Consider the following 24,940-nt stretch of genomic DNA (forward strand, 5'->3'; position numbering starts at 1 on the left):
ATTTCATAAACCCATATGTTATTCACAACAGAACATAGAAAACATGTCAAATGTTTAAACTGAGAAAATGTACCATTTTAACGAGAAAAAAATAAAATTAATAATAATAATAATAATAATAATAATAATAATAATAATAATTTCATGGTCACAGCACATCTCAAAAAAGTTTGGACAGGACAAGAAAATTCTGGAAAAGTAAGTGTTACTGAAAAGAAACAGCTGGAGGTTAATTGGAAACAGGTCAGTAAGATGATTGGGTGTAAAAAGAGAATCTTAGAGAGTCATAGTCTTTCAGAAGTAAAGATGGGCAGAGGTTCAATAATGTGTGACAAACTGAGTCTACAATTTGTGGAACAATTTAAGAACAATGTTAATTTAAGAATGTAAAATTGCGAAGACTATGAATATCTCATCTACAGTCCATAATATCATCAAAAGATTCTGAAAATCTGGAGAAATCTCTGTGTGCAAAAAAATCAATATTGCATGCCTGTGATCTTCAGGCCTTCAGGCAGGACTGCATTAAAAACAGGCACGATTATGTAATGGAAACCACTGCATGGGCTCAGAAACACCTCCAGAACTCATTATCTGTGAACACCGTTCACCGTGCTATCCACAAATGCTGGTTAAAGCTCGATCATGCAAAGAAAAAGCCATATGTGAACGTGATCCAGAAACGCTGCCGTCTTCTCTGGGCCAAAGCTCAATTAAAATGGACCGAGGCGAAGTGGAAAACTGTTCTGTGGTCAGACGAATCGAAATTTGAAATTGTTTTGGGAAACCACAGACGCCGCATCCTCTAAACTAAAGAGGAGATGGACCATCCGGCTTTTAATCAGCGCTCAGTTCAAAAGCCTGCGTCTCTGATGGTATGGGGTGCATTAGTGCCTATGGAATGGGCAGCTTGCACATCTGGAAAGGCACCATCAATGCTGAAAGGTATATACAGATTTTAGAGCAACATCTGCTTCTGTCCAGATTCCATCCCATCTTTACTTCTGAGAGACTCTGCCTCTCTAAGATACTCTTTTTATACCAAATCATGTTACTGAACTGTTGCCAATTAACCTAATTAATTGTAAATCGTTCCTCCAACTGTTTCTTTTTAGCACCACCTACTTTTCCAGCCTTTTGCCCCCCACGAGAAAACTGAAGTAAAGTGCATACATCTAGGTGAAGTAAGTCATGATTTTGTAAGATACAAAATCATGTTGGAGGACAATATATTTAATAAATGGTTTAAAACATGCCATATCAACTAATTATTAATAACATACAGTTAATGTGTGATGTATTTATCAGGACGCATAGTTGTAATAAGAAATGATAAATGTAATTAAACCAAAACTAACTGAACTTAAGGATTCTAAATTACACGATAAACGCCCTGCTAGGGCGGGGGGGAACCCCAATACAAACCTTCAGAGAATTTGTTATTTGTTTTAATGGTTATAACAGGAATTGTATTGGTTTTAATGGAAACTGTAATGGTCCCTGTGGGTCTCTATTGGTAAATTGTTGCTTTCTATAGATGGCATGTTATGTCTAGTGGATAAAATTAAGGACCGGTAATGGTTATGGTTTAAATGGTTAGCGCATGGTTTGTAATGGTATTTGTAATGGAAAACATAAAAAATTTTGTGATGGTTTCTGTTGTTGTTGTTTTTCCAGCAGAGTGAGAGAGCATATAATTTAAACAATTAACGGGATGTATAACTTTGTATCTATTATTATTATTACATTTTATTTATTTATTTATTTTAAAACAAGAAAATTAACATTTTGTACGATTCCTTTCGTGTTTACGTTTTTATTTTGTATTTTCAGGACCTTCGGTCAACCGAATCCGTTACCGGAAGTGTCGTCATGGACCTGCGTGTTGCGTATGCGGAAGCTGCTGTATGTGTGCGGTTGCTGCTGGGGTTTTTTTTTTATTTAAATCTGTTCAGTAGCCGGGCCGGGGTGCTGATAAACTGTTTACATTTTTCCTCCATTTTCGGCCGTGAGGAGAAAGTGGAGAACAGAAAGAGGACTAAAAGAGGGAGGAGGAGGGATAAGTAGAATGGTGGAAGCTAAAAAACCGGTGAATGTGGCCACGGACGGGATTCGGGAGCCGGCCGCGTACATGAACCACAACTCGGACTGCGGGATGAGCGACGAGCTGGTGAGCTCCGTGTCCCTGTACCGGCGCAGGCCGCGGCTCCTTCACGGCACGGTGCTCCCGTTCGCCGGGCTGCTGTACCCGGGCTGGCTGTACGTGTGGGTCGGAATGTATGGCGCCACCGAGTATCCGGAGGCCGGCCTGCTTGGGCTCGCCGCCATCGGGATCGCGCACGTCCTCACCGTGCTGTCGGGTTACTGGTCCGTGCACGCGCACTGCTGGATGACCTGCTCCAAGGTAATGTGTGTGTGTGTGTGTGTATATATATGTATGTATGTGTGTATGTATGTGTATGTGTGTGATAAAGTGTGATAATCACACAGCACCCGTAGCAGTACACGTAAGGATGACGTGGGCAAAACACTTTCACAATTCCATCTGTTTCCTACTAATCAACTTAAAGAAAGAAACTACTCTATCCACTGCATCTCTTCATTTCACAGATCTGTTCATCCAAAGTGACACATCATTCATACAATTCAGACTTAAGCGTCCAAAACTGCCCCTCCAGCAGCCCTGGGTCTCAAACTCCCACCTTCCTGATCACTAGCTCACCATTGCGCACCATTAACACTCATTCGAGTGTTTTCCTGTCCTAACACGCCTGTAATATCTCACTGGCCCTCCAAATCACTCCATCCTGAGAGCATCTGGACCCCGAGTCCCTGACACGCTTCACACCTAGGGGTAGTTTAGTGTCCACCAACCAGCATGTTTTAAAAGGCGAGAGGAAACCGGAGAACCCAGATGGAAATTTAACTTAAATTTAAATGCATTAGAAAACTTGGCATGCACACTTTGTTCCTCTTCTTGGGGAGGAAAAGATGTTACGCACCGCAATTAATGAGAAAGTGTGCAAGTCAACTTTTCTAGTGCTTTCTTAAAGACCCGATGGGTGCCATAAATCCCTGTACCGAAAACGTCTCAATACACAGGGGACTACCTTTGCCAGCACCACGCCGGTTGTTCCGTCGTCAGTGGACGTCTACTTCTCGGTCGGTCTGCAACACTTCCAGTCGTTTTGAGTTTGTTAATAAGTTTCCCAACAGCGTTTTGTGTGTGATGCGTTTGCCGTGTTTCTTGTTAAAGTCCATCGCAACCTTGCGACAGCTTCCTGATCCAGCCATGAGAATGATTTCAACACGTTCTTCTTTTGTCAAAGGCGTTCCTAAAGGCTATCTGAAAAATATGTTTATATATGTGTATAAAATATATTTATAAAAAACGTGTAACATTTTGGAAGACGTTGTGTTAAAAAAAGTGTTAATGTCCCCCATTTCACCCTGTTTATAATTGCGTAGTAAGCTGACAATTCCCGGAGTTAGTCATATCAGAGTTATTCACCAAGGCATATGGTAGTATGTGAATCTTGAAGGATCTCCGAAATGAATTTGATTTTATTCCTGGGTGACATGACACGAATATGAAATATACCTACAGTCCCCTCGGAAACTATTGGAACAGCAAGTCCAATTCATTCGTTTGTACGTGATGAAATTCCTCCCGGTTATTTTCGATGCATTTCTCTGTATATCGGTAGACAAAATGTAAACATAATGCAAACTTCTTAATTCATCCTGCTCCTACCATCATGAGTTACATCATCAATAAAGATTAGTGAGCCAGTTTCTGAAGCAGCCATGCAAGCCCAAGCCATGACACTACCTCCACCATGTTTCACAGATGAAACCGAAACCTAAAACCACGAGTAGATGTTCAGTGCTATTTATTGTTTAAACAATCAATCGAACAGGACACACCCGGGTAAGAAGAAACACCTATCAGTTACATGTTCCAAAATTTTTGCTCGCCTACAAATCGGGCGGTGTGATACAAAATGTGCTACGTTCCAAGTTGTTTAACACGTCTACATATATAAATATCAGGAAATAAAGGCGGTAATTCCTAAACTCTCTTCTCATATCCATCTTTTGATCTCAAACCCAAATGTCTTCCGCCAACAGAACAAACAAACGAATTGGCCTAGACGTTCCAATAGTTTTGGAGGGGACGGTATATATTTTTAATCTTGATCTTTCATCTCAGTTTTTATTTCTGTAATTGTTTTTTGTTGCATTTTCCTCCACTCTGGATAAACACTAAGCTTAATGTATTTAGCATTTTTAATAAAAGCTGAACTGTATAAGCACGTATAAGGCTATGGAAAAAGTCAGTGCGTTAATGTAAAGTCTTTTTGAGGGTGACTCACGATGCATGTGAAGTGATTCACTCGTTTGTGTGTTTCTGACAGGAGCCCGCTCCGAGCAAGGCGACCTTGGCTAAAGTAATCCCCACCCCTAACAACGGCTCTGCTGAGCTCGTACCCCTGCAGAGAGATAAGGTGAGAGCGCTGATCCTTCCCGTTAGAGTAATGTAGCAGTAAAGGAAATGATGAATCCTGTCTGTTTAATATTTCATGACAGGATTGTAGTTGGCGAGTCGATGGGGTTTCGCATTAATAGCGCTAAGTATGCAAGATTGCAATTTTAGCGCCGTGACGTCTTTTTCTGCTGCAGGACGAAGACGGACGAGACGTCCTGTCCTTCGTGTTCCAGAAGATCCGCTACGTTTTTGACTTGGACAGGAAGCTCTTTTTGCCCGTGGCCTTCCCTGTGGATCAGCCGATGGGATATTTCCAGACGTGGAGAGGATACCAGGAGGAGTCTGAACTCCGGGCCGCGGAGAAGCGATACGGGACGAATCGCGCCGAGATGGTGGTGCCTGACTTCCTGGAGCTCTTCAAGGAGAGGGCCACTGCGCCTTTCTTCGTCTTTCAGGTGAATTGTTTTTGTATTTATATGGTGGTGTTCTACCGTCCTGTCGTTTTTGTGTTTTTCTTCACAGCTCTCACAATGTTTCTGTCATCAACTGCTGTTGTTTTCCTCGGCCGACCTGTTCCATGTCTGATTGTTCGTACACCAGTGATTTCTTTATTTTGCAGGACACTCCAGATTGTTGTATTGGCGATACCCAATACTTGTGCAATGCCTCTGATAGATTTTCCCTCTTTTCTCAGCTTCAAAATGGTTTGCTTTTCTCCCGTAGACATCTCTCTAGTCTTCACGTTGTTTTATCCTTTTTAACAACAAATGCAGTTTTCACAGGCGAAGCCTACAGCTCACACCCATAGTAGACAGTCAGAGCTATTAAATCAGTATGACAGGGCTCACCCGTGCAGCAAGAAACACCGGTCAGTCACGTGTTCCAATATTTTTGAGCACTTGAAATATGGGTTGGTTATAGTTAAGTTGTTTAACACATCTAGATGTTAACACGAGGAAATGAAAGCTGAAATTCCGATCTGTCGTCTCATGTTCATCTTTTGATCTCGAACCCAGACGTCTTCAATGTAGAGCGGAGCGGGGGCGGGGGGGGTGTATCGGCCGTACCGTTCCAATACAGTCGGAGACGCCTTTAGGTTGTAAATTGACATCTCTTTCGTGAACGTTGTCGTGCAGGTGTTTTGCGTGGGGCTGTGGTGTTTGGACGAGTACTGGTACTACAGCATCTTCACACTCTTCATGCTCGTCGCCTTCGAAGCGTCTCTGGTGCAGCAGCAGATGAGGAACATGTCCGAGATCCGACGAATGGGGAACAAACCCTATATGATTCAGGTAACGGCAGCACTTGATGCATTTCTCCTTTATTATTACGTACCTCACTTTGTCTGTTCCATAGCAAATGTCTTTAAACGTTCAATAGCATTTCAAATCAGCATTTGTGATTAGATGTCCTTTGGTCCTCAGGTTTACCGAAACAGAAAATGGAGACCGATATCTAGTGATGAACTCGTCGCTGGTGATCTTGTTTCAGTTGGTAAGCATCATAGGATTCGTGTGATAGTGGGAACCACAAGCTCTTGTGTGTGTGTGTGTTGCCGCACTTGCTTATTTTTGGCGATGAAGACCACATCCTTTTGACCCATTTTAAATCACTGAAAGTAACAAAGTGTGTGTTTCTATCACTCTTATACGTGACCTCAAGATATAATGCATTGTTCAGTGTTAATTAGATTTTAATATTAAAAGTACACCGATGTCCCCATCACCGTGAGTGTGTGAACAATGCTCCCATACACATCACTTCCTGATACTAAAACGATTCCAGGCACTATATTTCTGTCAGTCAAATCAGCCCTGTTTTCCTCTTCCTGAAGAGGTTCCTGTGGTAGAGACGCGTGTACATTATCGAGCGCTTGCCTCGCACATCTCTGCAGGACGCGCTCCTCAAGAGAACCTGCTCCCACGTGATCCTCAGAAACGATTCTGCGTATAAATGAACAAAAAGACATTTGCGTCGACACGCTGAGATTATATCAATATTGTGCCTGCTGTCAATGCTTTTATAAACTATACGAAATGTCATTAACTGTTTATACCTGAATGCACACAAAAATCCTGATCTTTTGTTCCAGTGTGTTTATATTCACGATAACTAACAGCAATCCTGCAAAATGTTTTTTTTAAAAACGGTGCAGTCCATTAAGTCTCCCTAGGCTACAGAGCGTCTGGAAGCGTTAGTGCACTTTTCTGGCCACGAGCTTCAGAATCTTAAAGGCTGCAATCTGATTTGCGGGCCACACTTCTGGCAAAATGGAAACCGTTGGAAAAATAAACTGTATCCTGTTTTTAAAAGCTTTTTTAAATGGCAGCTTGCAAATGAGAGATTCTTGCATATTTACCGACAAGCTGCGGGGGAAAAAAGGTCCGTTCTGTGAAAGTATGTGGTTCTTGGCCATGATTATTGAGGAAACCTAGCAGACTCATTAAGAAAAAAAAAAATAAGCAGATAAGGACGAGCTGTATTGTTGTTGTTGTTATTAGTAGCAGTGGTAGTAATGGTAGCAGTGATGGTAGTAATAGTAGTAGCAGTGGTAGTAATAGTAGTAGTTGTAGTAGTAGCAGTGGTAGTAATGGTAGCAGTGATGGTAGTAATAGTAGTAGCAGTGGTAGTAATAGTAGTAGTTGTAGTAGTAGCAGTGGTAGTAATAGTAGTAGTAGTAGTAGTGGTGGTAGTAATAGTAGTAGTAGTAGCAGTGGTAGTAATAGTAGTAGTAGTAGTGGTGGTAGTAATAGTAGTAGTAGTAATAGTAGTAGTAGTAGCAGTGGTAGTAATAGTAGCAGTAGTGGTAGTTGTTGTTAGTAGTAGTGGTAGTAATAGTAGCAGTGGTGGTGGTAGTAGTAGTAGTGGTGGTAGTAATAGTAGTAGTAGTAGCAGTAATCGTAGTAGTAGCAGTGGTAGTAGCAGTGGTAATAGTAGTAGCAGTGGTAGTAATAGTAGTAGTGGTAGTAATAGTAGCAGTGGTGGTAGTAATAGTAGTAGTAGTAGCAGTGGTAGTAATAGTAGTAGTAGTAGTAGTAGTAGCAGTAGTAGTAATGGTAGCGGTAGTAGTAGTAGCAGTTGTAGTAATAGTAGTAGCAGTGGTTGTAATGGTAGCGGTGGTAGTAGTAGCAGTGGTAGTAGTAGTAGTAGTAGTAATAGTAGTGGTAGCAGTGGTAGTAATAGTAGCAGTAGTGGTAGTAATAGTAGCAGTGGTAGTAGTAATAGTAGTAGCAGTGGTAGTAGTGGTAGCAGTAGTGGTAGTTGTTGTTAGTAGTAGTGGTAGTAATAGTAGCGGTGGTGGTAGTAGTAGTGGTGGTAGTAATAGTAGTAATCGTAGTAGTAGCAGTGGTAGTAGCAGTGGTAATAGTAGTACCAGTGGTAGTAATAGTAGTAGTGGTAGTAATAGTAGTAGTAGTAGTGGTAGTAATAGTAGCAGTGGTGGTGGTAGTAATAGTAGTAGTAGTAGTAGTAGCAGTGGTAGTAATAGTAGTAGTAGTAGTAGCAGTAGTAGTAATGGTAGCGGTAGTAGTAGTAGCAGTTGTAGTAATAGTAGTAGCAGTGGTAGTAATGGTAGCGGTGGTAGTAGTAGCAGTGGTAGTAGTGGTAGTAGTAGCAGTGGTAGTAGTGGTAGTAGTAGCAGTGGTAGTAGTAGTAATAATAGTAGTGGTAGTAGTGGTAGTAATAGTAGCAGTGGTAGTAGTAATAGTAGTAGCAGTGGTAGTAGTAGTAGCAGTGGTAGTAATGGTAGCAGTGATAGTAGTAGTAGTAGTAGTAGTAGTGGTAGTAGTAATAATAGTAGTGGTAGTAGTGGTAGTAATAGTAGCAGTGGTAGTAGTAATAGTAGTAGCAGTGGTAGTAGTAGTAGCAGTGGTAGTAATGGTAGCAGTGATAGTAGTAGTAGTAGTAGTGGTAGTAGTAATAGTAGTAGCAGTGGTAGTAGTAGTAGTAGCAGTGGTAGTAATAGTAGTAGTGGTGGTAGTAGTAGTAGTAGCAGTGGTAGTAATAGTAGTAGTAGCAGTGATAGTAGTAGTAGTAGCAGTGGTAGTAATAGTAGTAGTGGTGGTAGTAGTAGTAGTAGCAGTGGTAGTAATAGTAGTAGTAGCAGTGATAGTAGTAATAGTAGCAGTGGTAGTAATAGTAGTAGTGGTGGTAGTAATAGTAGTAGTAGCAGTGATAGTAATAGTAGTAGTGGTAGTAGTAGTGGTGGTAGTAATAGTAATAGTAGCAGTGATAGTAGTAGAAGTAGCAGTGGTAGTAATAGTAGCAGTGGTAGTAACAGTAGCAGTGGTAGTAATAGTAGTAGTGGTAGTAATAGTAGTAGTGGTAGTAGTAGTGGTGGTAGTAGTATAGTAATGATAGTAGTAGTGGTAGTAATAGCATATGTGGGACAGATGCACTGAAAGAAACGTGTTTATATTATCGAGCTCTTGCCTCACACATCTCCGCAGGACGCTCTCCTCAGGAGAACCTGGTCCCATGTGACGTGCTGCTGCTTCGAGGGCGCTGCATTGTGGATGAAGCGATGCTGACCGGGGAGTCGGTGCCTCAGATGAAGGTCAGTGTGAAGCCTCAGCTTTACCATTTACCAGCCACTTTTTTTTGTCTTTTTTTTTTTTTTTTTTTAAAGATCTACAATTATTGCCTGCATCTGTTCAGCTGACATCCTTCAGTAGACACGGACCACCATCAGGCTCGAGCAATATCGATTTTCCACGACTCGTGACGCATGAATGCGTAAAACATATAAATAAAAAAATTCACGTAAATCTAAAATCACGGACTTGCAATGATGAGTCTCATTCGGTTTACGTGTTAACGACTCGGGCATCACTGAGGCGACGCGTTTCTGTAGGACGCCTCACGCTATCACAGAGAGTAAAAGCACAGCAACCCTGCAAAGGAACCTTTTTTTCTCTAGGCGATTTACAACGACAAGCTTTTGTACCGACTTTATTTGCACGTCACATCGTTCAGACTAAGCGGTCAAACCTTTTCAAATCCTAAAAATCGCCAGATCCGAGCTCGAGAAGGTGCGCCATATTCTTTCCGCAATTACGGTCACCATGGGGCGCAAAAGTCTGAAAATAAACACAAGTTTTTAGACTTTTGAAGTATTTCAAACAAAGAAAGCAAATGTTCAGTATGTTGAATATTTAATATTCATGATTCTGCACTATTTCTCGGCCCCTGTTTAAATGTAAGCAGTTGTGTTCTATATATATATATATAGACCATGTTAAGTGCTTTGTACAGACGGTCAGATTTTCCTTGTGTCTAATCTCGTCTATCGAAGCGCACGTTCAGACGACACTCCGAAGGGTTTGAACTGAAATGCGTATCATAAACTTGTGGAGTCCATGCAAGCTCGAGCGCACACTGTCATGAAAGCAAAAAGGGGACGTACCAAATACTAAGAAACTCCTTATTGTTTTTGTTGTTGTTTTTTCCATATCTTCCAGGTTATTAGTACAAGTAAAAGAAAAAATGATTATTGCACCTGTAAAAAGAGTCAGTTCAAGGGTTAAATGGCAAAGATGCACATTTTGTTATATAACATAATCGGCGTAAACGCTGCTGGACCTGGTGAAGGAAGCACTGCTGCGTTTTACTTAAACTCTGTGTTCCCGGATACGATCTGGGCAGGGGTTCATTCTCACCATGTATGTGCGTTATATCTGCAGGAACCGGTTGAGGATTTGGACCCGGAGAGAATCCTGGACCTGCAGACAGATTCACGGCTGCATGTGATCTCAGGAGGAACGAAAGTGGTCCAGCACAGTCCCCCTCTCCGTGCCAGCGCAGGCCTCAAACGTTAGTTCCCACTGCGTGTTCTCTTTAATGCCTTCTTTCATCCGTTTCCTCTTCTTCTTACATTTCAGACACACAACCTGTGAGTCATTATACTATTGCTTATTCGTATTAAAATGCCGGCCTTTCCTTTTTTCTTTCTGTGCAGCTGTGGACAACGGCTGTGTGGCGTACGTCTTACGCACAGGCTTCTACACTTCTCAGGTGAAGAGATCCTCTGAAATGATTCTACCCCTTTAATCTAAATCCTTTAAATTACATTTGGGGGATATTATATCAATATTATGCTAGCTAGTCAATGATTTATCACACGCGCGCACACACACACACTGTTCCATTGTTACACATACTAACAAAGATGCTTTATGTCCCTTTTTTAAAGGTGTAAAAAAAAAATCATTCGGTTTTATTGTTCTGCCCGAATACACAATAATCCTGATGTTTTGTTCCAGTGTGGTTTTTATATTCATGATGAATAACAGCAGTCCTGCAAACAAGGTTGAAAACGGTGCAGTCCATTAAGTCTCCGTAGGCTACAGAGCGTCTGGAAGCGTTAGCGCACTTTTCTGGCCACGGGCTTCAGAATCTTAAAGGCTGCAATCTGATTTGCGGGCCACGCTTCTGGCAAAAAGGAAACCGTTGGAAAAACTGTAACACAGTTAGTATTTTATTGGGAAGATGCAGCACTCAGTGGGCTGAAAAAAGTTCACTGTATCCTGTTTTTAAAAGGTTTTTTAAACACCAGCATGTAAATGAGAGATTCTTGCATATTTACCGACAGGCTGCGGGGTAGTAATTTTTAATGTCAGTCAAATTGCTGTTCTGTCCAAGTATGCGGTTCTTGGCCACGATTGTTGAGGAAACCTACCAGACTCTGCATTAAGAATAAAAATAATAAGCAGAAGATTAAGATTAAGAATAAGATTTGACTTAATATTTTTTTTATATTATATATGCATTTTTGATTCAGAAATAAATTTATACACAGGTATTAACTTGAGTCTTGGAAACAGATTTCAACCAAGTCTTTATCAAATTGTCTTAAAGACAGTGGGAAATGGATATTCAATCCAGCGTGTGCAGACGTTGGCAGGTGAATTAATCGTCTGCTGGTGTTTTGTGTGTTCAGGGGAAATTATTACGCACCATTCTGTTCGGAGTGAAAAGGGTCACAGCCAACAACCTGGAGACGTTCATCTTCATCCTTTTCCTGCTGGTGTTCGCCATCGCTGCAGCTGCGTACGTGTGGGTGGAGGGTGAGTTTTACACACACACACACACACACACACACACACACACACACACACACATATATTAACTAACCCAACTGGAACAACTGAAACTGCTGTCATACCAGTATAACTGGTTTGGTTATTACACGTGAAGAAATGATTGTGTAATGGTAGACCGAGAATGTGAGTGAGTTTTCTATCATATTACATACTTGTGTAAGGAATAAAACACTTGGGGGTGTGCTCTTACAGGAAAATAATCAACTAGAGGGTGATGCGATGTTACTGTTCCCACCCTGAGGTGGATTATTTCCCTGTAAAAGCACGTCCTGAAGTGTTTTATTCCTCTTGTACCACAACAATTTTGACAACGCTTACAATTTTTTTTTTCAAAATTGCTTAATCAAAATTAACACATTGTGCCTTTTATCTGTTTAGGGTTACATTTAACATTCGTTCCTGTTACCTTATAACAATCACGATGTCCTCCGACTCTGACTGTTACAAAGCACTGACACTGGAGACTCCTTCATTAAATAGGAGGACATATATAGGACAAAGAGGACATATCAATTAGGACACACACACATATATATATATATGTTTTATATGTCCGCTGCGTTTGGAAACGGATTGCTCGGTAAATGCAGTGCGATTAAAGACGTGTCGCGTACCGTGTGGCCGAAGCTTTTTATAGATGACTATCTAAATCTACCTGGCTTTCCCTCTTTCTTCTCTTTCCTCCAGGGACCAAGGACTTGAGCAGGAACAAATACAAGCTGTTCCTGGAGTGCACTCTCATCCTGACGTCCGTGGTACCGCCCGAGCTTCCCATCGAGCTCTCGCTGGCTGTCAACACCTCCCTCATCGCCCTGGCCAAACTCTGTGAGTGTCCGTGTGATGTTTTTTTAAAAAAAAAAAGAGAGAGAGAGAGAAAATTAGCGAACGGGTAGCACATATTTCAATGTTTAGTCATTTAAGGTAGAAATTTTGAGATTATATACCTAGTCTGTGATTGTAGTGTCAGTTAGAACAATTTGAGGAAACATGCACTTAAAACACTTTAAAATGTGTCTCTTTTTTTTGTCGTTTTTCAGCATAGTGTGGTTAACCAACATCCACCATATTTCTGTTTTAAATCGATAAACATTAACGCGCTGCCGTTTATGGTCTGTCTCGTTCTCCGTTGTGTCCCTTTTCCAGATGTGTTTTGCACGGAGCCCTTCAGGATTCCTTTCGCCGGAAAAGTGGAGATTTGCTGCTTTGATAAAACCGGAACGTTAACCAGCGACAGCTTGGTGGTCCGTGGCGTGGCTGGATTGAGGTAGAGCGCGGCGCAGTTTAGAAATATCGTTCGGTGTGGACGTAAAACTCTCGCCGTAAAACCCGAGTCATACTTTATTCCTTTCGTATCCCGTAGAGAAGGGAAAGAGGTGATGCCGGTGTCTGAAATCCCGGTCGAGACTCACCGAGTCGTCGCTACGTGTCACTCGCTGGTGACTCTCGACGACGGTCAGCTGGTGGGGGATCCGCTGGAGAAGGCCATGCTGACCGCAGCAGACTGGACGCTCACTAAAGGTCTGGATTTTACGCCGAACAAACGTTCAAAACCACCAGAAATCTGGAACTGTGCTTTTAAACGTTTATTTATTGACCCACCAGTCCAGTGTCATAGCTGTTCCATATCTGTAGTCGTGTTTCTAGCGGTACACGTGATCTCGCTGCATTAAAGCCAGCCATTATTATACACAAATCACATAAACTTAATGACTAACACCATGACCTTTAACTGGCATCTGTATTCGAGTTTGTTCTCTCTCTCTTTCCCTAGACGAAAAGGTGTTTCCTCGTGGAATAAAGACCCCAGGCTTGAAGATTCACCAGCGGTTCCACTTTGCCAGCGCTCTGAAGAGAATGTCCGTCCTGGCGTCGTACGAGAGACTGGGATCTACTGAACTCTGCTACATCTCCACTGTCAAAGGAGCTCCAGAGACACTCAGGAGCATGGTGAGCTCCAATACGAGACTATAACATGGTTATACTGAACATTAGGTTTTATCTCTCTTAAACAAATGGCAGTTTTAAAGGAGCAGTATGTATTCATCGGTGCCCTCTGCTGCCTGCAAGAGGAATTAATTAATAAACGGACATCTTGGAGAGGAATGAAGCGGAGCCGGGAGCAGCTTTGTTCCAACTGTGGGCGGAGCTTATTCTCCTGTAGACAGATTTCTGGAATGAAGAAATTTATCACGATTTATTTGTTGCGTAGTATTGTTGCACGTTGTAATATTTCCTGAGGTCTCTTTGGCATTATATGACGTTTGGAAACACGTCAACGTTACGACGTGCACCTTTAACTTGTACGTTTGTCATTAGGGAGGGTGGATTTGTGCTGTGTCAGCACTTTACAAAAAATATTCCGTGTCCTTGTTTTTTTTTTTTTGTTGTTGTTGGTTGGTATTTTTGTTTTGGTTTGTGCCTTACTATAACATTTTCTTATCGAAGGCTTTACAACTTTACTCTCAAAGTCTTTTTTTTATACACAACTTGTTCTTCAAAGTGTAGCTTGCGATAATATCACTTATGGTTCTAACTCTTGTACACGTTTATACGGAATAGTGTGGTATAATAATATCAAACAATGTTGAAAGTTCTATGAGAACACTCATCATTTCCTTAAAACTTCTATTCGTGATGTTTAAAAGTGTGTTTAGATTTGTGATAGTGATATAATTCCTAAGGCACGTTAGTACAACATGCGAATCGCAAGATTACTATGCAACCGATCTGTCCAGTTTCGTTGTTTTTGGCTTCCCATGACATTTTTGCTGGGCCAGAAATTGGCTCCGCCCCCCCCCCCCCCCCCCCCCCCCAGGCTGAACACCTCACAACAGCCACCTCACAAGACCTATGTAGTTTTAACAACGAAGCCTTACCTATGTTTTCACTGTAGTCTATCCCCCGGAAATTACAAACGGCTCCTTTAACACCGGTTTGCTCCAGTTTTCAGAGTGTCCATCCAACTACGACGAAGTGCACAAAGAGATGTCTCGTGAAGGAGCTCGAGTTCTGGCGCTGGGGTACAAGGAGATGGGACACCTGAGCCACCAGCAGGTACTCCCATGTCTGTGCGAGTGAAATGCAGCTTCCTGTCCTTGTGTTGTGAAGAGAAGAGAAGGAGCGAGAGAGAGTTTGACCGGCGTGTCTCTGTGCAGGTGCGGGAGATGAGTCGTGAGGCTCTGGAATGTGACCTGAGCTTCGCCGGCTTCATGGTGGTCTCCTGCCCGCTCAAGAACGACAGCAAGACGGTTATCAGGGAGATCCAGGAAGCCTCGCATCACGTGAGCAGCCAAAACAACCACTTAAGATAATAAATCCGTCCGAAAGGAGATTTAAAAAAATAATAATAATTACTAAGATGAGGAGAATTTTCTGTGTCCTCCATTTTGAGGTCTTCTGCTTTAAAGTATCCCTGATCTTCACATTTCACCATTTAAAAAGTTATATACATTATAATGTATGCTCAAGGTGCTACCAAAATGGCTTAGAAAGATCTGTACACCCTTACCCTTATTATGAATGTCAGGATCTCTGAATATGCAAATTAGAGCTTGCAAAGTATGCAAGTTCGTTGGCTAAAAGTTGTATTGATAATTTGCATATCAGACTGTGATTGGTTCACAGCTCTCAAAGCTATTTTGTGACATCCCTATCCTGTCTGATATCATTATAAATAACTGTCCTTGGATCAGATTTATGCAAAACTACTGGATAAAATCTGAATGGAAAAAGGTATTTAATAAAAACCCAAACACCGATCTGTTTAATTAAGCAATATTGCTCGAGTAAGAGTGTGGTTATAGTGAATATCATGATTGTGCTTTTACAGTTATAGAACAGTTGTCTAAACAAGAAATTAATATCGAGTAACTGACATTTTGGAAAAAGTTTGATAAGTTAAAAGTTATATTCATGAAAAAAAGTATCGTTTGTCATCTCCGCTGATGATTCAGAATCAGCATCTGATTACTGTATGTAAATCATTAACTGTCTCTCTTATCAGGTCGTAATGATCACAGGGGACAACCCTCTGACCGCCTGTCACGTCGCCCGGGAGCTACACTTCATCCAGAAGGAGCACACACTAATCCTACAGCCGGGACCGACAAACGGTAAGAGCGACACCAAATGAAGTGACTTTTAAGTGCGGAAAAAAAATATCGGAACATGCGACTGACGGGTGTTTCTTGTTACCCAGATGTGTCCTGTTACAGTGATTGTTTAAACAATAAATAGCTCTGAACCTCTACTATTGGTTTTAGCCTACGGTTCCACTTGTGTAGACCGCATTTGTTAAAAAGGATAAACCAACATGAAGATCAGAGAGCTGTCTATGGGAGAAAAGCAAGCGGAGAAGAGAGGGGGAAACATCAGGCATAGCCAATACAACAATTTGGAATGTCCTTGGGGGGGGAACCCGAATGCAGTCTTCACTGCAGGTGAAACCGAAGTCTAAATCCAAGAGTAGATGTTCAGAGCAATTTATTGTTTAAACAATCAGTTGAACAGGACATACCTGGGTAACAAGAAACACTCGTCAGTGACATGTTCCAGTATGTTTGCTCGCCGAAAAATTGGGTGATAGAAAATGTTCTATGTTTTATGTTGTTTAACATATTTGCATATAAATACCAGGAAATAAAATACTACAGAATTCCTAAACTCTCGTCTAAAGTCTTCGGTGTATAGCGCAAACTGTTTAATCGGCCTTGCCGTTCCAATAGTTTCGGGCGGAAGTGCACTTTATATCAAGATCACTTTTATACCATTTTGTTTCATTTTCTATCATTTCCTATATTCAGAAATTTATAGAAATGCCGTGCGAGCCCTGAGTACTGTTTTACTGACAGTTTGTTAGCGAGTGTAGATATTCTGATTTGAGATGGACAGATAATCAGTTTTACAGATATTTTTCCCCGATATTTGAGTATTTTTCCATAAGCGGATATCGGTTTTGTAATATCGGATCCACTGATAAATGGTGCCATCTTGTGGCCGTTTTGAGAATTGCGCGCAGGACTGCGATTGTGGCACTGTATCTTTATTTTTTTTATATATATATATATAAAACATGTTTTTTGTTCATTTTTGTGCTTTATTCGTTTTACTCGTTTGTTTATCTCATCGAAGCAGTTATTTATATATTTAAATGATTTTAATAACAGTGCCCTTTATTTTATTTTTTTGCACTCTTTCAGACCCCTCTATTTATTGGTGTATAAATAAGAGTTGTTTTGTATGCAAGGAGGAAGTGAAACTGACAAAATTGTTATAAATAAAATGGCTTGTTCAGTGGTGTTGTCATCATCGTGTCAAAAACGGAGGTAAAACAATAAATAAATATCGGTCCTGCATATCAGTTATCGGGCGCATAAACATGCAAATGATCGTATCAGTTATAAAAAAAAATCACTATCGGTCAGTCTCTCTAATTCTAATACATATTATATATTGACGAAATGTAATTATTTTTTCATCTACCTTGAAGTGTTTTAGCTCATTATAAGAAATAACAGGTTTGATCTATGTTAGGACTATGTTTCATGAAAGTTTCACTCCCGGAATAGCACGTTTAACCTTTCCTTGGACACGGACAGATGTTAAGCGGCTGCATTAAAAGGACATCGTGATCATGCTCGGTAATGCATACTGAGCTGTCTGTGTTCTCCCGTGCAGGTGACTGGCAGTGGGAGTCTATAGACGGCAGCGTTCATGTTCCTCTGTCCCCTCCGTCTGTGTCGGATCTGGTTAACGGCTATGATCTGTGTGTGACTGGAGAAGGCCTGGCCCGGCTGACCTACGTCCCTCAACTGCTCAACGCCCTGCTGCCTCATGTGCAAGTGTTTGCTCGCGTCAGTCCAAAACAAAAGGTCATTTTTGAAAAATACTTCCATTCGTTCTGTCACACGTGTAGCTATGTTACAGGAATGCTCGGTACCGAGTCAGTAATGTTCTTTTAGGCTCGAGTAACAAAAACACACCTGCTGTAATTTTCCGGGTTTTGATTGTGTCGCCATTTATATCAGCAGTTTAACAAATGTTAATCTTTATGAAGTCCTCATTCAGAACTCCATACATACATACATAAACATAAATTCCATTTAAATACTAATTGCCTGTTTTGAGTGATTTTAAAAAGACCGATTATATGCTTTTTTTTCCATTGATTTTGCTCATCTTTCTACATTTTAAGCAGCTGCGGGGCAGAACGTTTGCTGCCCCACTTAGTTTCCATACAGTTATTATTGCACCTAGTGGTCAAAAATGGGAACTGCAATATAGCACTATAGGAATTATTTGGAATAATGACCTGCAAAATAATTTACATAACAAAAGCATCGAATGTGCGATTAATCATAGTCGACAAACATCTTTACGTGGAACCTTAATACCTTTTCAAAAGGTAAAACAAAAAAAAACCTGATTTCTTTATTGTAGGAGTTTGTCATAACCAGTCTGAAAGGGTTGGGCTTCATCACCCTCATGTGTGGCGATGGCACTAACGACGTCGGAGCGCTGAAACACGCCCACATCGGTAAGATCTTAACAGACTTTCTTTTCTTTTTTTTTTCTTTTTTAAATATATAATCCATTCCTCCACCGATCTCACGGCTCAGGAACCGCCACTCCTGAGCTCCTGTTTTGGCTGGCTGCAGAGAAGAAAAGCTCCAAAATCCTGCCTCACCAGAGGCTTATTTGATTCGTAGAGCTGAAACATGTTCTCAGACGAGAGAGCTGATCTGCTCGTGCACGCGACACTGCCGTCGGGAAATCTAGGCTAGGATCTTAATCACTTTATTTACAAAACGCTTCTCAGCAATGCTGTGTAGACGCAATATGGTCCAATATGTTCTGAGCTCACTGTACACACTATAGCAGCTTGTGTCGTTAAAAAAACATGAGTGCAGTAGATTTATATTTCTGCTCTCTGTTCATGTGTTTTGTGGAATTAAAAAAAAAAAAAATAGAAATTATACCACAGCACTGCTGAGTTCTCTGGTAAAGGGAGATCACAAAGTGATGCAGGGGTGCCAATAATTGTGACACAAGTGGCTTTTATTTTTGATAATGGTTTATTCTCTTGCAAGGAATAAGCCTTTATTTTTAGTTAAAGGTTAGATTTTGCGCAGATTTTCAGTGCAAGTATTCAACCACAAATGGGTATTCAGAAAAAATGTTAAAGGGTGCCAATAATTATGCAGCTGTCTGTAGCGTAACTTAATTCAGATAATGTTCGAAATTGTTTTTATTGACTGGGGAACTTTAAATCCTCATATTTAAATTCATATTGCTGTTACTGTGTGTGTGTGTGTGTGTGTGTGTGTGTATATATATATATATATGTATTACATATGTATGTGTGTAATATTTAAAAGATACACTACACTCAATACGACTAAGGGATGAACTTGAAATGTGAAGAAATATTGATTTATTTAAATAAATAAATAACAAGATTGTTTCCTAATAATTTCATTCTAATATGATTGTTTTTTTTTTCACCCCTAAATTGACTGAATAGTTGTAATTATAAACTGTGTGCTTTCAGCATTGACTAAAATATGAATCAGGAATAAAAATGAGGACTATCATGGATCGTTTGCATAATTATTTATGATTGTAAATCGTAGATGTAAATGAATCATACCACTACGTCATGTCTGCTAATAGGCGTGGCTCTGTTAGCTAACGCACCCGAGCGCCTGCCGGAGAAGAAGAAGAGAGGACGAGAGAAGGAGCCCCCTGCTGGAGATTCCCGGCCGATGCCTCCCGTGTCGAGCTCGGGGGGAAAAGCGAGCTCCCGAGCAGCCAGACAGCGAGTGATGGCCCAGCGAGAGGAGCAGCTCGCCGCTCAGAAGGTCTGTGACGTCTCCTTACGTCTTCTCACAGCTCTGTAGACGTGTTAATCAGGCTCGTGTCCAAAGCGAGATGAATGAAGTGAGACAGTCTAAAAGCTCAGAGGTGTGGAGGTGATGGAGAAAGGTTTGGCCGAAGGAGCTTTTTAAATTCCCGCTCATGAGAGACCAGGATCTCCCTCAGGGATAGAACTTGCTGTACTGAATGACTTTTTATCCTATTTAGTTTACATTAACTTTTATTGAATTGTGCCCCCCCTCCTTCCCCCTGTTTTTTATTGTCTTTATATTGTTTAAATGTTTTAACTGCTTTATGTATACAAAATGCGCTATATATATAAATTTTGCCTTTCCTTGAACAGGATCTTAGATTTCTATGCACGATAAATAAAAAAAATTTAAATGGTCGAATAAATAAAAATAAATGTGTATAATCAACACGCAGTGTTGTCAAGAAGTGGCGTAAAGAAAATGCATTGCCCAAGCACGTGTATATTTAATATTTGTTGTAATCAAATCATTTTAATTATCCGATTACAACACTGTAATTGTAATTAATGACTTGTAATCTTAATTGTGATTTCTTTCTCTCTCTTTTTTTTTTTTTTTTTTTTTTTTTTTTTTTTTAAAAAGTCTGGCTGCATTGCAGATAAGGTTATGAATAGGGATGTTACGAATACATGAATTAGATTGAACAGGTCATTTGTTCTAAACAGATACAAATACGGTTAATTCATTAATTTAAACTATTAATAAATGAAAACTATTCATTGTTTTTCTTTTTTTTTTTTTTAAGGACATGACAGAAAAAAGAAAACTTGGCCAAGCAGGAGATTTTTACTTTCATATGTGTGTGACCAAGCAATCCGATATGAAGACCACGGGACAAACGAAGACCCCGTTCGTTTACAGCGTTCATTCGTTCATCCTGAGTAACTGCCTGGTCGGGGTTGCTATGGTTGAAATTAGGTTGCTAGAAATAAAACCGACTAAATTTGTTAGAAATTATTGTACGCACGTAGGAACCGATGAGAGTACCAAGAAGCACTATCTCTACCGCTTCATCCAACGTTTAATACAGTCCCTCCAGGATTTTGTGAGTTTAAAAAAAAGAAAAATTTGCGATCGCAGAAATTAACACGAAATCAAGCAAACTTCGCAATATTCCGAGGAGCTCGCGATTTTTCGAAATGACCGCAGATTTCCGTGGTTTTGCGCGTTGTGTGACGTCATCATGATGCGCACTCGGCCAAAGCCCTCTTAGTACAGCTAAAAGGTCTCATTTACCAACAAGCAACACTGCCAGAGCAGTGCAATTGCAATTTCGCCAATTCAAGTAGTTTTCTGTACTAAAAAAACTCACTTTTTAAAAATAAAAAAAAAAGTCACAGCAAAATCCAGCATTTTTGGCTTCAACGATCACAAAAAGCTCTGTGAAATACTGTACAGACTGATAACGATGGCATCTTTCACCTGTAAGGTAAATATAAATATAATATAAGCATTAAATAATAAATACAAAATCGGCCGTATGTCGTTTAACTCTTTGGCTCCTGACTGTTCGGACACCCTGTGGTTGAGACCAGTTATAAACTCGAGTGATGTAGCTGAGGTTGAGGAACTGTCCGAGAATCAGAATTAGCGTAGACCTGATTCATATTTAACAAAAAAAAAAACAATTCAACACTTTTCCTCTGTTTAGGCCACACCCACTTTGGGATCTTAAGCTTTGAGCTACACTTTATTTATTTATTTATTTATTTATTTATTGACCGTTTCATGTTTGTGTCATTTTGTTGCAGGAGAGGATAAGTCAGGTACTGCGTGAGCTCGAGGAGGATCAGCTTCAAGTCGTCAAACTAGGAGACGCCTCAATAGCTGCTCCGTTCACCTCCAAACTCTCCTCGATACAGTGCAGTGAGTAACGTACACTTACCGAAGCCTCGTGTCGGAACGGCTCGGCTCGGATTTAACACGTGCCCGTCTCTGTTTTCAGTCTGTCACGTGATCAAGCAGGGCCGCTGCACTCTGGTGACCACGCTGCAGATGTTTAAGATCCTGGCTCTGAACGCTCTGGTGTTGGCCTACAGCCAGTCTGTGCTCTACCTGGAAGGAGTGAAGTTCAGCGATTTCCAGGCGACTCTTCAGGGTCTGCTGCTCGCCGGCTGCTTTCTCTTCATCTCGCGGTCGAAGGTGAGGAGAAAGGGATCGTATCTACAGCGTTTGTTTTCTACCGTAGCGCTCGTGCGAATCAGTGGTTTCGATGTCTGCGTTGCAGCCCCTGAAGACGTTGTCTAAAGAGCGACCGCTGCCCAACATCTTCAACCTGTATACGGTTCTGACGGTGCTGCTCCAGTTCGCCGTGCACTTCTGCAGTCTGGTCTACCTGTACAGTGAGGCGCAGACCAGAAGCCCACCCAGGTACCAGCAGATCTCCTCAATCCGGGGACGTGTTTACAGTGTAGACGTCGTTACAGGAACCTTTTTCATAACGGTTCTTCCGCTCGAGGACCCCTGACCGACCCCTCTAGTGGTAGAAAAGTGTCATTGCAAGTGTAATCTGCATTCTGCATGAATAAAGTACTCCTTATTCAGGAAGCCGTTTCATTTCTCGGCAGATCCGCCAGCGTGTACTGCGTTTTGCATGAACCTGGATCCTGTTTTTATTTCCTTTTTCTTTTTCCTTCTGTCTTTCCCACAGAGAGGAGCAGTTTGTGGATCTGTATAAAGAGTTTGAGCCCAGCCTCATCAACAGCACTGTGTACATCATGTCTATGGCCATGCAAATGGCTACATTCGCCATTAACTATAAGGTACTGTTCAGTGATGTTAACATCCATCCGATCACTTTCTGTACCGCCTATTCCGTGATTATTTACCAATGCCGGCACATTCTGAAGTCTTTTATTCCTCTTATACCACGGCGATTCTGCAAAGATTGCAATTTTTACTTTATTTATTTATTTATTTTATAGAAGAATGACGCGTCATACTGTTTATCCATTTGTGACGAGACGAGTTAGTTCCTGTTATCACTTACGCTATAGGTGATTGACACGCTGACACCGGAGGCTCCTTCCATAATCTCAAATACATGCCTAGTATAAACGTTTACAGATTGACTCCATGCACTTTAATTATAAATCTTACAGGATTGGTTCTAATTTTTCTCCGAACAGGAGAATGTGTCCGGCTCTTGTCCGTGCTAACGATACGCAAACAAGATAAAGTATCCTTTGAATACGTGCGTGTTCTGTTATTTACACAGGGCCATCCGTTTATGGAGTCTCTGACCGAGAATCGGCCGTTGCTCTGGAGCATCGCCTTGTCCGGACTCGCCATCGTGGGGCTGCTGACCGGATCGTCGCCTGAATTTAACGAGCAATTCGCCCTCGTGGACATTCCGACAGAGGTGAGGATCTGCAGCTCGGCCTGTACAAGCCTCATATCAAGCCTCGTATTTTTGGGTTGTGTGTTTTTTTTTTTTTTTTTTTTTTTTTTTTTTTTTTTTTTTTTTTAAAAGACCCAATTTTAAATAATTTCAACTCAGAAATCAGAGCAGAAACATGGCTTACAGTTCTATAATCAATGTCATCTTTATGGCTGTGCAAAATTTAATATTTCAACTGTGAACAAATATTTTAGCGGTTTAATAAATAACCGATTAATCAGCGTATAAATGATAATGGCTGTAACAAATATTATGGTCCCCTAGTCAAAATGAATTCAAATAAAGTTTCCGTTTTGTCTTTAGTTATAGACCAAGTGTTTATTAAGAAATGTCTGTCTTGTTCAGAGCTTTAATGCACGTATTGAGATTTGACTTCACACGTGAATGGAAATGTCATGACTCTCATACGTACTTTAGCGTAATAGATGTGTACAGCTGGAATAATATTATTTCCGTGCTTTATTCTCGCAGTTTAAGCTGGTCATAGCGAAGGTGCTGGTGGTGGATTTTGTGGTGGCGTTGCTCGTGGACCGAGTGCTGCAGTTCCTCCTGGGTAAAGGGACCCTGCGGTTGCCCAACTGAACTGAACTGTCAGTGGTCAGAGCAGCCACTGCCCCTGAACTCAGACTGTAAGCGGGGGGGAGTGAAGTCGGCCCTGCGGCACTCACACTCATGAAGGAGCGGCGATGGACGCGCCAGGCAATACTGGACACGCCCAAGTGTTCTCAGTCTTTCTGCTCTTTCTCTCTGGGTTTTTTTTTTTTTTTTTTTTTGGCTTTCATCTTCTTCGTTTACTTGTACCCCTTCCATCCGTTCTAACCTCCTTCTCAATGCTGAAAGGCCAAGACGATAACAGTATTGTGTGGAACGAGTGTGTATGTATGTATGTATGTGTGTGTGTGTTCGTCGGGTGCGTGTGAGTCACACAGCTGACTGGGGCATTCTCTAAGAGAACTGCAGAGTGTTTCATTTTTTTTTTTTTTTTTTTTTTTTTTTTTTTTTTTCGCTTTGATTTTGTAAAAAGACAGATGTCAAAATTATAAAAAGACCAAAAAATCTCAAGCTGTGTCGTGTCCCTTCTTTCTGACTTACTCCCACGCCAGATATACGGGGAATCTGCTACTGCTGTAAAGTTGTTGTTTTGTTTTGTTTTGTTTTTTAAAAACAAAAGAAAAATTCTAAAATTCTAAAAATAAAGAAAAATTCTAATGTCAGTGAGGGTTCCAAGTAACTTGTGCTTGGCCCCCTAATAAAAAAAATCCTAACAAAGGTAATCGGTGCTTGGACTGATGATGAGTAATCCTAACAAAAACCAGATGCTTCCATGTTATTTAGTGCTTGCCCCACCCCCCCTAACTAGACAGCGTCGGGCACTTTTCACTATTAGCAAACCTGCATCATGTATCTGTGTTTATTGTGAACAGCCAGAGACAGTACAGGTGCATCTCAAAAAAATGAGAATATTGTGGAAAAGTTCATTTTTTCCCCGTAATTTAATTAAAAAAGTGGACCTTTCGTATATTCTAGATTCATTACACATAAAGTGAAATATTTCAGGCCTTTTTTTGTTTTAATCTCGATGTTTACGGCTCATGGAAATCAAAAATCCAGTATAAAGAATTTATAATACAGAAATGTCGACCTGAGAAGAGGTCTAATCAGCTGATTAACTCAAAACACCTGCAAAGGTTTCCTGAGGCTTTAATCTTTCAGTCTGGTTTAGTACACACAACCACAATCACGGGGAAGATGAAAGTCAATGTTGCATTTCATTCGGAAATCAAGGTCCCAGAGTCTGGAGGACGAGTGGAGAGGAACAGAATCCAAGTTGCTTGAAGTGCAGTGTGAAGTTTCCACAGTCAGTGATGATTTGGGTTGCCATGTCATCTGCTGGTGTTGGTCCAGTGTGTTTTCTCAAGTCGAGAGTCGATGCAGAGTCTATCAGGAGATTTTAGAGAACTTCATACTTCCATCTGCTGACGAGCTGAATGGAGATGCTGATTTCCTTTTCCAGCAGGACTCGACACCTCCCACAGTGCCAAAA

General features: G+C 41.0%; 1 protein-coding gene across 1 annotated transcript; it reads left to right on the forward strand.

Annotated features, from left to right (window-relative positions):
• The first annotated feature begins 1,429 nt into the window (after positions 1–1,429).
• atp13a1 (ATPase 13A1) lies at positions 1,430–23,958 on the forward strand. The gene is made up of 25 exons (XM_053613181.1): positions 1,430–2,404; positions 4,419–4,508; positions 4,684–4,944; positions 5,626–5,781; positions 5,914–5,983; positions 8,938–9,044; positions 10,171–10,300; positions 10,446–10,501; positions 11,427–11,553; positions 12,277–12,414; positions 12,733–12,853; positions 12,950–13,107; positions 13,361–13,536; positions 14,533–14,643; positions 14,745–14,870; positions 15,593–15,701; positions 17,266–17,459; positions 18,028–18,124; positions 19,261–19,448; positions 21,248–21,362; positions 21,442–21,638; positions 21,724–21,866; positions 22,147–22,258; positions 22,714–22,857; positions 23,368–23,958. Exons 1-25 carry the CDS (start codon positions 2,069–2,071, stop codon positions 23,476–23,478), a joined length of 3,573 nt encoding a protein of 1,190 aa, XP_053469156.1. The 5' UTR covers positions 1,430–2,068; the 3' UTR covers positions 23,479–23,958.
• The last annotated feature ends 982 nt before the right edge of the window (positions 23,959–24,940 follow it).

The sequence above is a fragment of the Ictalurus furcatus genome, chromosome 24, assembly GCF_023375685.1.
Source record: "Ictalurus furcatus strain D&B chromosome 24, Billie_1.0, whole genome shotgun sequence".
Lineage (NCBI taxonomy): Eukaryota > Metazoa > Chordata > Actinopteri > Siluriformes > Ictaluridae > Ictalurus > Ictalurus furcatus.